The sequence below is a fragment of the Pocillopora verrucosa genome, chromosome 5 (assembly GCF_036669915.1).
Source record: "Pocillopora verrucosa isolate sample1 chromosome 5, ASM3666991v2, whole genome shotgun sequence".
Lineage (NCBI taxonomy): Eukaryota > Metazoa > Cnidaria > Anthozoa > Scleractinia > Pocilloporidae > Pocillopora > Pocillopora verrucosa.
Window position 1 is genome coordinate 23,955,497 of NC_089316.1, and position 12,500 is coordinate 23,967,996.

The 12,500-nt window shown below is 38.0% G+C and overlaps 3 protein-coding genes across 3 annotated transcripts in view; all 3 read right to left on the minus strand.

Annotated features, from left to right (window-relative positions):
* The window catches only part of LOC131788886 (polycystin-2-like protein 2), an 8,787-nt gene extending 2,233 nt beyond the window's left edge, over positions 1–6,554 (minus strand). Inside the window, exons 1-4 of the mRNA XM_066166533.1 lie at positions 5,486–6,554; positions 4,426–4,594; positions 2,319–3,958; positions 151–300 (exon numbers count right to left, since the gene is read on the minus strand). Of these exons, the coding sequence (XP_066022630.1) occupies positions 151–300; positions 2,319–3,958; positions 4,426–4,594; positions 5,486–6,394 (2,868 nt within the window). The 5' untranslated portion in view covers positions 6,395–6,554. The remainder of the gene's footprint in view (positions 1–150; positions 301–2,318; positions 3,959–4,425; positions 4,595–5,485) is intronic.
* A 555-nt stretch (positions 6,555–7,109) lies between these two features.
* Positions 7,110–8,432, minus strand: LOC136280818 (polycystin-1-like protein 2). The gene is made up of 2 exons (XM_066166534.1): positions 7,698–8,432; positions 7,110–7,370 (listed from the first exon to the last, which is right to left on the minus strand). The coding sequence occupies exons 1-2, from the start codon at positions 8,430–8,432 to the stop codon at positions 7,110–7,112; spliced, it is 996 nt and encodes a 331-aa protein (XP_066022631.1).
* A 101-nt stretch (positions 8,433–8,533) lies between these two features.
* LOC131796287 (sperm receptor for egg jelly-like) overlaps positions 8,534–12,500 on the minus strand; it is a 6,745-nt gene continuing 2,778 nt past the window's right edge. Inside the window, exons 2-8 of the mRNA XM_066166535.1 lie at positions 11,962–12,379; positions 10,930–11,533; positions 10,632–10,808; positions 9,811–9,936; positions 9,315–9,500; positions 8,804–9,052; positions 8,534–8,557 (exon numbers count right to left, since the gene is read on the minus strand). Coding sequence (XP_066022632.1) covers positions 8,534–8,557; positions 8,804–9,052; positions 9,315–9,500; positions 9,811–9,936; positions 10,632–10,808; positions 10,930–11,533; positions 11,962–12,379 — 1,784 coding nt within the window. The remainder of the gene's footprint in view (positions 8,558–8,803; positions 9,053–9,314; positions 9,501–9,810; positions 9,937–10,631; positions 10,809–10,929; positions 11,534–11,961; positions 12,380–12,500) is intronic.

Here is a 12,500-nt window from a genome sequence, read left to right on the forward strand (position 1 = left end):
ATCACACTTTATTTTTTAACAATTTTGCCCGCCAAAATTCTTTTTTACAATTCCTTGCTGTGCGTTTTGTTTTATTAGCCACACAGGCGCGATGTAGAACCCCGATGCCAAGATACTAAGCAAGGCAGGCTCCTAACTATGACAACGTACCTTGTACCCGTCATCCGACCTTTGTGTCCATTTACGCACCAACCGTTGATAAGACTCACAAATGAATATTTTATACTTTGCATCGACTAACGGTCCAGAAAAGACTTCAAAATGTTCAGCAGGCTTTAGAATCGGCGGTGAATTAAGTTGCTACAGTGGAGAAGATTGATGGTCACTTCAAACCATAATGGCATTAGTGTAACCTCTAACTAAAATGCTCTTTGGTATGCATACAACCGCTGGTCATTGAGGGTGGTGACTTGGATTGCAAGTAGAGGAAACTGATATTGCACTTTTTAAATACGGGCCTCGTGAAAACAACAACAATGAAAAAAGCTATACAGAAAAAACGTTGATGATACTTAGCGATCCCTTCCTCGTAAGATTTTACTGTTTTCGCGTTTTGCGTCCCGAAACTTCTGTAAATTCAAATAATAAAAAGCCGTTTTCCAGGTAAATAGCGCACCCTTACACGATGTTGTTTGTACAGTAAACATTGCGATCAGTACTACGAAGTTCCAGTTCAGTTACCTTCTCTTTCCTAAATTGATTTTTATTCCAGCGTTGAGAAAGCTCGTATTAGCTACAAAAAATGTTATACCGAGAAAGCCCTCTTACGTGTTCAACGGAAAGGACATGCGCGGCTTCTGATGAATGTTTACCTCAGTAATTTAGACCTTTTTAATTAATTTCCATATCGCAGGAGGTCAACAAGCATCCAGCTTGCTTTTTAAAGCCACCGAAAGTTTAAATACCCTTAAGGTTTCATGTAACTTTTATGGCTCTTTGTTTGGCGAAGTTTTGAACCGGTGGAATTATTCAACTCTGTGCATTGGAAGTAATATGCAGCCAAAATGATCAGCACTGGAACAACATTGAACATGCATGTACTTGCTGCAAACTTGTTTTACGCTAATATTACAATGTAAAATACTTATTTAATAAATATATTTGAATATAGTTCTTACGCTTTGATTGTTGATGTTAGAGCATGGCTATATACATCTTTCCCCGATGCTTGTCGAACAAAGCATTTATTTTAGAGTCCCCTCTGTACGCAACATTTATAAGGGGCAGTTTTAGACATCACTACGCGGTTTAACCAGCAAACCCCCCGAATAAACAAGTTTCAGCTGGTTTTACGCGTACCTGACAACCAAGAACGTGCTTGCAAAAGCTAATTGGGGAAAATGTGACTGAGAAGCTATCACTTATGCAGGAAGCCCCATCTAGCTTACCACGGACGTGAAGGGTTTGGCCATGGTTGCGGCCCACTGCATTTGAGCCCTTTGTTGACATCAATGAAATCAATTAATTTTTGGAGCACGTGTAAAATGCTTTTTATTGAGATCAGTCATTATCAATCGTCTGGCGGGAGGGGGATCCCATGGTTTTAAAGGGGCACAGGTGAGGGATCAGTCGTCACCAATGGAGTGAGTCAATACGCTCGATACCAGCAGAATTTTAATCCTACATACATACATACATACATAACTTTACTTCCGTTCGAAATTTTTAGAGTAGCAAAGTGGTGCTAATTTCTCTGAATAAAGAAATTGTCTAAGTGAATAAATAGGTAAGTCTTATTCATGGAAAACAATTATTCAATTTCATAATTATATTTCAATAAATGAAACCAATCAAATATATTAAATAAGATAAGTAAAGGCTTCTTGTTGCTAAACAGTAAAATGATCAATAGTCTCAAATACAATTTTAAAATCTTTAAAGTCATTGAGGCTCGAACATATTCGTCTGAATCGTTCCATCTTTTTGCAGTAGAATGTATATAACTGACGGATTATATAACATAACAATACTTAACTTCCTTCGTGTAACTCTATTTCAAATGATATGAAGCAGTTCATATTTTTTGCCGTTGAATACGAGCCATATTTATATACAATCAATAGGCTCCAAAGAAAAAGTGTATATAGGTTCTTCCTCTGAGATCAGCTATAAAAAAATGTAAAAAAAATGACTTTCTAAGTTTTTATCCTCTTTTTGTTATTTGCCACAGTGCTACGAAACGCTGGGGGATTCCTGCTACTTCTTTGTGTGTGCGAGATGATTTATGCTTAACGATCTATTTTTCACAATGATTTCGATGAAGTACTTTATTTCCTTTCACCTTTTCTTTTTACTCTCTCTACTTAGTAGAGATAGACCTCTGCTGTTATTAATAAATAATCGAATTCTTCGTCTTCTGCTGTGAACCCTGAAACAATACTCTCCAGCCGCTGTAACAGGTCATGCTCTCTCTTACGTAATTTACGGAGGGAAGACTCGACGACATCCTCTTGAAATCTTAATTTCTTTTTTTCTCTACGTTTGCTGCAGTCTTCATTGCTTTCACCTTTCAAAGATTTTAACATGTTGCTTATCCTGTCGAACAATGCTTGTCTCCTTGTACTGCATTGCTGTTTATCTATTGTTTCTCTGGATCTTTTCTTCCTCCAAGCCATGATAGCTTGACTTATTAAATCAAAGTTAAGATTGGAACTGTTCGTGGGGTCAAGGCCAATGTTTCCTGATTCTTTGTCCTTCACTTCTGCCGACGTTTTGGAGGTTCTCGACTGTTTCAAATTGTTACTGATTGCATTGAAAAATTCTTTTCTTTCTTTTGAGCTCGAACAACGGTTCTCATCGATAAGATCATACAGCTCACTTTCGCTCACATAGTTCTTAGCATCCAAAAGAGCATCGTTGATTATGCCGATAAAGATGTTCATACAGAGAATAGTGAGCGTGAAGAGAATTAAGAAGGCGAATATTTTGGCGTATATGGTATTAGCCTGTGCTAATTCATTGATTGGTCGAGCTTTCACTCGACCAAGAGTTAGCTCGAGTTGGAAATAGGCTCCTTTTAGCACCGAAGAGTAGCTCTCAGATACACAGCCAAACATCAAGACACCGAAGTGTAAAAATGCCACAAAGAAAATGGATAAAACGATGCTAAAGGATGACAAAGATCGTGCAGATATCTTCAATGTTGTGGAGAATAGAGCAACATAGTTGTTGAAGCGAATGATTCGCAATAGCTTGATGGTGACGATGAAAGTGAGAATACCCAGTACGACATTTTCTACTTCTTGGCAAGTAATAGCTTCTTGGAAACTTAGATTTGCATAAATGTTTTTATGCAGTTTGCCCATGGTTGAAATGGCTTTACTTTGTCGTATTATGTACATCACCACAGCAATCAGGGAAAAAAGAATCTGGAATATCTCGACCCAATTCCAGATAGACTTGAAATATCGAGAACGATGATTGTAAAGTCTGAAAATTTCCCTTCCAAAATACAAAAAAACGAATACAATGTACAGAAGCAAGGAAATCAAATAAAACTGATGTGAGGGCGTGCCCGTAGAATCAAGTGAAAGAACATGAGTTTGTATGGAGGCTGCTTTCAGTCCAGATGCATCAACTTCATAGAAGTATGTGGCAACCCCTAAAATATTCACCGACGGATTATATGTGGAAAACTCTGCCAGGACAACTCTGGTTTGCCTGTCAAGCCAACCATTGTTTTGTAAATTTGTTACTATGCTGAACCCCGTAAGGTTATCATACCCGAGGTCTGCTACAAATCCTCCTCCATCATAAAAGGAGAACTGTCCCCACCTGGGTCTAGTGTCGGTTTCCTCGGCATGTTGATATCGCCATGGCTTCAGGCAAAGTTGCAATAACTCGTCATTCCTCATAGTGCTGTCGACAGGCCTCCAGCCTGGTTTGTTGTAGGCGGTCTTGTCTTCGTTCTTTGTCGAATATCCCTTGAAACACATATAGTTTAGGACTTCACATTGCGCTGAAAGTTGGAACAAAGGATCATAATCAGGAAGTTTGTTTTGGTATTCATTTCACTCAGCGGTTTGCCACATTTCGTACTTTTTTAACAAATATGGACACCTCTGTTATAGAGAATTAAAGTTGTTTTAGAAGCCTTCAAAGTAACATTTGCTTGCGGAGGAAAGGAGAGCCGTCATCAAAACCTAAATTTAATTACCGTTCATAAAAAAAAACGCAGCTACCTAAACACTCGTCTCGATAATTGTTAGAATGGTCAGGAGTCGCTGAAATTGTTACTGGTACATGTTAAAAATTTTTGTCTTCAAGAATTTCAAAAAAATTATTGTTTAGCGCAATATTTAGGTTTGATCGCTTCTCTGTCAGACTAAATTATATATGTATAACCATACAATAAAAAATGGCGTGTGTGGGTAAATAGCCGTTTCACTGAAATGCAAAAAGTAATAAAAATGGAAAAAAACTTACTCGCTTTCACTCTGAGTTGCCTTACTCGAGCCATTCCGACGAGAAGAGATTGTTTATTACCAATATAAATTGTTTGCTCATCCCTTTGACCGTTGTACCATCTGCCGGAAAACACTCCTGGGATAAAAACACGCTGTAACCAGCTCCAGTACATTGTATTGTTTGTCACCTGAATTAATACGAGATCATTGGGTTAAATAAATAAAATAAAATTCAAAAAAACTATATATATATACATATATATATATATATATATATATATATATATAAAAGTGAATTGTCATCATTTAACCAACGTAACGAAGTCGTGTCTTCATGCCGTCACAGCTGAACAAAGCATCTTAAGTTACCGCCACATTTATTACGTGAATTTTATAGTATATCTACGATGGTTACAAATATTCTTTCCATTAAAATCCCCGGAAGAATGATCTAATCACGAAACAGGCTTGTCGAGAAATACCTCGGTCTCTGTGTATTTTCCTTAACTCAATTCAGATCACTCTCTACTTGTATGTATCGAGCACTGTAATACGGAAAAACCGAAACACAGACTTCCTATATATATATATATATATATATATATATATATAATCATTTTAAGTATAGCAGTATGGATAGACGAGCAGATGTTTGAGTCACACAAGCGAGTTACTATTTATGGGCGTGTCTTCGACTATTATTCTCACTTGCTTATTTTCATTGCACCCATCCCCTCAAATATTATGTTTGCCGCTTTCTGGTTTTCTCCTATGGCAGAATTGAATGCCAATCTCTTCATGGGATTATATATCAATCGCTTGGAATTTCTTTCCATTCCTAACTTTGGGTCTCGCGCACTAACATATCTCTTGTACGCTGTTTCTAAAGGGATATTCCTCCTCAAAATATCCATTACAAGAGCAGAAAATGCCTTAGTCATTTCTTGAAGAGACCGGCAAAGTAAAATTTTCCTTCATATATTTGATTTTGAATCTCCATGGAAACAAAAAATCATAAGATAAATTAAACACGCAAATTTCAGCAATGAATTTATCATAATCAAATAATGTTTACTCACTTTGCCAAAGTTTGGTAGTCCATCTCGGATTGATTTCGTCATCAAGTACCGATGGTCATTTCTGTTTCCATAGCACACTGCCATAAGCAAGAAAACGAAGACCAAGTATAAACCCAACTCTGTGAAATAACGTGTCAGGTTCTGTTTCTTAGCTTGTCGTCTCCTCATCTCCTCCACCTCTGATAATTGCAGTGCCCAAAAATGTTTCTTATAGTACCCAGATTTAACTTGCTGAGGGCTTTCGCAGGCGTGTACTTTTGATCTCTTCGCCTTTATCTTTAAAATGGCCGCGAATGTTAAAGCTGTGAAGAACACCTTTACTGGTTCCTTGATTGTTACGTCCTGCGCGAATGAGATAAGCATCGAAGACAGCCACTGTTCACTGACACTCTTTTCCCAAACTAGACTGTAGAAAATTGAAAACACAGCTGAAACAGTACAAGAAAAAAACAACAAACACCAAGCGATACCAGAGATCAGGGTACCTTTAAGACAATAGTCATTGTTCGTGGAAGACTTTCCAGCTCCTTTCTGAAACAGAAACACTGTAAAAATGTTTATGGGTGTCACAACAAGTGCGCTTTCAATTCCAGTAACCACTTGTCTCCACGACATTTTCAGCGGTCCGACTTGGATAGGCTGTTCATATTTGCCCTCTAACTTGTAGAACATCGCGTTAGCAAACATAGATGTCAAAAGCACTGAGAGGCAGCAAGACAGCCGCTGTACTCTTGTAAAGCGGCTTTTTCTCAGCTTGGCTGCTACTGAAATCCAAATATGCGACTCCGCAAGGCCTCTTCGCCAACGTCTTGCAACTTCATTGCCAAAATCCAAATTATTTGAGGTCTGGTCGATTACTCGCTCGATGCGCCCATCTCCGCGCTCAAGAGCAAACCACTGATTGGCCATGAATTTCCACGACTGCTTAGATTGTTCGTCCCGAATCAGGATTTCTTCTAGGTACCACGAGGGACTATCTCCAAAATTATCATGTCCAATCTGCACTCCTTGAATCGCACCAAGTGATTTGTTAACATAAAGTACAAAAACATCTGAATTACCTCGTGAGAATAACGTATTCACTACACCAGGTTCTTCTTGGCTGAGCTGAAGAATGCCACTCTTTCCATCAGAACCGTAAATCTCCAAAGCAACATGAGCAGTCGTGCCTGAGTTTTTCCAAGCCCCTGTAGTAATCACTATATTATACTCATAGGTGCAGCTTGAAGATGATGGAAGATTGATCGGTACCTCCCTCTAAAAAAAACGTGATAAAGCATGAATTACATGGCTAGCTGATTTATATTCTAAATTCAATTTTTTTGTTCCAGTCCAAAAAAAAAAAAGGCTGTCACTTAACTTTTTAAAGCCTTTTTTTTCCTTAACACTTTAACTCCCAGGGGTGATCAACATGCAACTTCTCCCAAAAATATCTGAACATTATCTAGGTAACAGGTCATGAGAATACTCAAAATTGTCAGGTAGATTCTGTTATCTTGATCAATTAGCAAATTGTCATGACTTATTTACAAAAAATTGTAAAGCAACCGGAGGGAGATTTAACAACAAGACCATAGGAGTAAAGTGGTTAAACTGGAGAGCATGCTCCGTTAAAACAACAGTCCTAAGCAAAATCTGGCTCGATACTCACATTTTTGGCGTCTTCCTCGTCGAATTTCCGTACGATGATAAGCACAGTCACATAACATAATAAAATTACCGCAATAACCACAATAACTGCGATATTTCCAGTTTCTGATAACTGTTGGAACTCGACTAAAACCTTGTCGAAGTCAATGGGATTCGGTTCAACTAAGAGACTTCCCCCAAATGACGTCAAGTGGCTACAGCTACAGTTTAAAGATCCATCTAATTCTGCTAAAACCTGAAATTATAAAAGCAAGGAAGATCTTAATGATGAAAATTATCATTTTGGCTGTCACCATAAATCACACTGCATCTTTTCTGTTTTAAGGCGCTTCTATAACCTGGCTGGCTATCAAATCGATTCCAAATTTGTCTGAAAATGTTCTGTAATCAAATATTAGCCTGAATTCAATGATAAGCTTAATGAGCGAAGATTATTGCAATACCACAGCACTTTTACAAACATTACGCAGGAAAGCTCAAATTATCTGAATTGTGTTGAATACGATGCCAAATTAGATAAAAAAAAGATTACGCTGAAAATCTTTATTTAATTTTCACTTACTCGGCAACCAGATGATATCCACATGTCACTTGTTTCTGACCAGTAAACACAGCTACCCAAGGTAACCTTCAGAGTGTAGTTCTGGTCTGTTGTGGAATCATAAACAGGCATCACAGGAACATTTTCACTCTGGGGTGGGGTGGGTTGGGGATCTTTGACTTCGACGCAGGAGCGCTTCCTTCGCCTTCCACCAATACAATATCTTTTCTCCCTTGTGTGAGATAAGTTCACTGTGGCATTATAAATTTTTAAGCCGAGTAAGTATTTGCCAGGACGCGCAGCCAGAACTTGTATCGGCTCATGTGGATTCCAGGAGCAGACCGTTTGTCCGTTACTTTTGCCATGTGTGCTTATCATCCAAACACATTTTTCGTCATGAGAGATAGTAGCATTGAAGTCGTAGTTTTGAGTTGTTGGTCGCTGACCAAAACGCATATAGACAAACAGATGTACGGTTGGATCTTGAGGTTTGATTTCCAGCATCAGCAGGGTGTTTTCATACTTGACGTTTATCTCGTGGAAACGTAGATCATCGTTCTTTGTGAAATACCATGACTTTTCTGAAGCAGAGTTTTTCTGAAGTTGTAAAGGCGTAACGATAACAATGTCTTCCGTGAGATTTGATACTTTAATAGGCTCGCTGTCATTATTTTTCAAGTGCAGGCTTACAACATCAGAGCCAACTCGTTCCTTGGTGCCGTCCCAAGTGTAAGGGTTGAAAGAAAATGAGAGCATCTGAAAGAGAAATAATTAAGTATTTTGCTTGTTTGTTTTTGTGTACTGCTATCGTCGAACTCGTAAACAGGGTACTCCGTCTTACTATTAATCTTAAGTTATCATAAGTTGGATTCAAAATAAAACTGGAAATATATTTGGAAAACAACAAAAAATAAATAACATTGATGTGGTCACTTCGATCACATGATTCGATTCTCTTTTGCTGCCCAAGTGCCAGAGTTGAACACGTCAAAAGCAAAACAAGAAATATGACTGCTAGAGGTAATAAGCAACCTTTAAGGTGTCTAACGTGCGATTTTAACTAGATTGGTGTCGGTATCTGCTAAAAAAAATGGATTGAAATTGGCTTGAAGGGCAGGAATACTTACCTGAACATCTACAAAACTTTTTTTATTTACTCCAGAGAGTAGCAACTGGCTCTTAGACGGTAAGATAAACCGGCCTTTTCCCGCTTTTACTTCCAGTCCTGAAAGTCTTTGGAGGGTATATCTTCCGAGTGTCATGGATAGCTGTCCTGCAGTGAATGGTATAGTTTTTTCATCAGGTATTGTCAAGACCAACAGTGAGTCTGCAACTTTCTGGAGGGCCTTCATTGAAATCTTCACTAATAGTTTACCCTGTAGAAATTGCATAAATAAGCAAATAATATAAGCAAATTATGGATTTTCGAAAGCTTAAAACAACCATACATAGAAACAAACCATAAAAGGTTCAAAATATGAATGAATAAGGGAGTATCGGTTAAGTTTAAAGCAATCTGCGATGGACCATTTGCTAATGAATAAAGTCTAATGATTATGCTTGTATGTATAATTACTTTTTAAAGGGTCTATTTAACTCGTAGACTTTTGGACATCACCTAAATGTACATTAAAGTACCTGTTGCTGAAAACTTGACTTGGAGTCTACTGATGCAGTCACTGCTGCTGCCTTCAACACGGTATTAAGACATGAAGCCAAGTTTTCTGCTGATTGCTTTGTCAGCGATATGTCTGCTACGTCTCGTTTCTGGGCGATAGACCATAGGAGTGACGTCATTGAACTGATAGCAGATAAGGAGAAATTCTGTGGAGTGCAAATAAATATAAATGAAGCTAAAAATGCTTACTTTCAGATTTCTTTCCATTACCTTTGTAGAGCTAATTTGTGGCGAATTATTTAAAGTGATTACAAAATTATAGACTGCTTCATTTGATAACACAACAGTTGCTTGTTTTTCATGCTTGTTTGTTTCCGTTTTCTTCGTCTTTGTTTGCTGTTGTGGTTATTTCTGTTGTTTCTGTAGCCTTTCTGGCTAAATAGTGTCATGGTATTAAAACTTGACGTAACAACCAAGGCTATTCCAGCCCCAACCAGTACTACGTAATTCACTCACCAGAGACTGGTGGGGCACTTCCTCCAGAACCGGAAGAGCAGAACCGATAACCGAAGATTTTTGAAGGATGTCGAAGACAGTTTTCGCTTCCAAGGGCGAAATGTTTTCAAGGATGTAGTTCATAACCTTGAACAACGATAAAGCTTAATGTTATTTAAGCCGGTAGAGAAATAGGCAAACAGACTGTATCCCTCATATTAGGCTCGTTGCAAAGATGATACATCTAAAGGCATATTAAGACTCAACGTATCAGGTTTCCCAATTAAATTGTTAGTTAAAACCCATCAAAATGATACATTTGCAAGCGCATGATTGATCTAAATGCATCAAAACACCGAAAACGTTCAAGCTGAAATAAAGGAATGCTGGGTGATTTCCACCCATGAAGTAAATTTTCAAACCTCATTTTCAAGACGTGGTAAGTATTCGTTTAAAATTTAATTCAAGACTCTTCAGCGTTCTTCACTCATCACAACGGTAGACGAAATTGTTTGTTCACACAATCAACCCGCGAGAATAATGGGAAGTCAACATCTAACGTAGAAGCCATGACTCTTGGGATGCAGTAATATCGGGTATTTAACACACAAGCCTACATTTTTTTCTAAAAAGTATGTTGGTATGTTTAATGCATTATATTCGACTGTTTTTCGAAAGTTAATTTTTTTAATGATAGTATATTTTTTTCAAATACAAATTCTTAATCCTTTTTTTTTTCTATGGCATGTTTGGCTCTTAGTAAACTCTTTGCTTTTCGTATACGATCATAATGAACTAGTATTGTTTCACTTTTTAAGTAACAAGTTATGTTTGAAGAGTACCTTGTATCTCTCCTGGAAATTCATTGAGGTTTCTTGTGAAACTGAGAGCAGGACAGAGTTTGCTAAATGCGCCGCTTTTCTCAGGTTTCCGATCGCGATGAACTTCTGAAATAAACTGTCGTTTGCCAGTAGAAGGTTTGTGATAAAATCAGTGCTTACATTCTGATATGGACTGATCTGCAGAAGTCAAAAGAAGGTGTCTATTACTATAATTACTCTATTACTGATAGGGACCAAAACAAATCAACATTTTCACATCCTTTCATGCTAGACGCTAAATCAATGGTTAGTGATTTACCTGAACTGCCAAAGAGACTGGGGAGGCAGAAATTCTAAAATTGTCAGTCACTGTAGCGATTACTTTGACAGTAAAATTATCTGTACTGTTCCCAGGCGGTATCGAAGAGGTACTTATGTTTTTGTTAACGCCACGATATAATACACTGTACAGACCATTCTCTAGCCTGTATTGAAACTGGTAGGACAGAGGGGTGTTGTCACTTTCCCAGTTGCTACAGCTCAGATTGAAATCGGTCTTCAGTGAGATGCCGTTTGGCGGAGTGATCGAGCAGTTACCACCTGTAGGGGGTCTTGCGGTAGAAAAATCGTAAGCACTCACTCCCCATAAACCGTCCTTAATTGTTATGAATAGTGCCAAGCGGTACATATTTCCACCAGTAAGGGAACCTCCTTTGATAACAATGTCACTTGCATTCAGCGGTGTACTTGTGACGAGTCGTAAATTATGTTTCCTTTGCCAGATAAAGGAGGTGTTTCGCTTGAAATGCTGGTAGAGCCTCCACTTATAGGATGATATTTTAGAGCACTGTAATCCGCGACATTGTGATTTGATACTAAGTTTGACCAAGGGACTCACTTTAGGTTGACAGTTAAAAAAACATCTAAAATGAAGCAGAAATATTGGAAGAACACTCGGTGAAAAAGGTGTTTTGAACTTACTTTGTCTGATGAGATCATGTAATTAAGAAGAACAGCTGCAGCAGTGACCGCAATTTAATTAACATTGATATGAACAACTGCTAATAAAGTAGCTAAAACAACAGTAATAACCAAAACGACAATGAAAACAATAACATTATCATTAATAGCAAAAAGAAAGTATAAAAAATGACGGTAGTAGAAACAACGAAAATTAACAAAACCAGTAGCAAAACAGGTATAATTGGACGACAGAAGTGTCAGTAGCGAAAATAAAGAGCAATAGCAAGGTCAAGAACAAGTAAAGGTATCAAAAACGGCAACAAAACCAACCGTAAAAACAAACCAAAAACCTAAATAACGACAGAAACAAACAAAGTAGATCCCTAACCTTTGATATATTTCTGGGGGGTCTCCTTCTATCAAATGGATAACCTGATAAACGGTGGAATTACGACTGTCCTTGGTCACTACCAATTTAACTATGTGGATCTGATGAAGAGACAAAGTTTCGGTGTTTAAGGAAACTAGTTCGCCAGATGCACTTCCGTGATAATGAATGGCTGACTCGTTTATTGCCATGAAGAAATCTTTCTCCGCCTTCGCTTCCCCTTGTTTACTGGAATGATTTCTTGTGACTTTGCCATAATGCCAGGTGAAATTCATTCCTGATCGGTTGCCATGTGCAACTTCCGGGTCATATGACAATGAGGCATTTAATGTGATGTTTTTGTGGAGTCCTCTTGTTACTTCTGCGCCGCCGGAAATGACCGCCACAAGGTCAAGTTTTCTTTTGCCAGACGTCACATCTATATCATGATAGAAAAAAAGAACTTAGCAAATATGCTACTTTCTCTGTTAATATCGGTTCGACCTTGTTTATAATTGTTTTGTTACATTGTTGCCACTGAAGAGCTTTTAACAAATGCT

Excerpts from the sequence above, each read along its gene's own strand:
- LOC136280818 (XM_066166534.1), bottom strand. The coding sequence starts at position 8,432 with ATGCTCTCATTTTCTTTCAACCCTTACACTTGGGACGGCACCAAGGAA. Across the intron at positions 7,371-7,697 it reads GGATATCATCTGGTTGCCGA|GTTTTAGCAGAATTAGATGG; the intron begins GTAAGTGAAAAT and ends TTATAATTTCAG.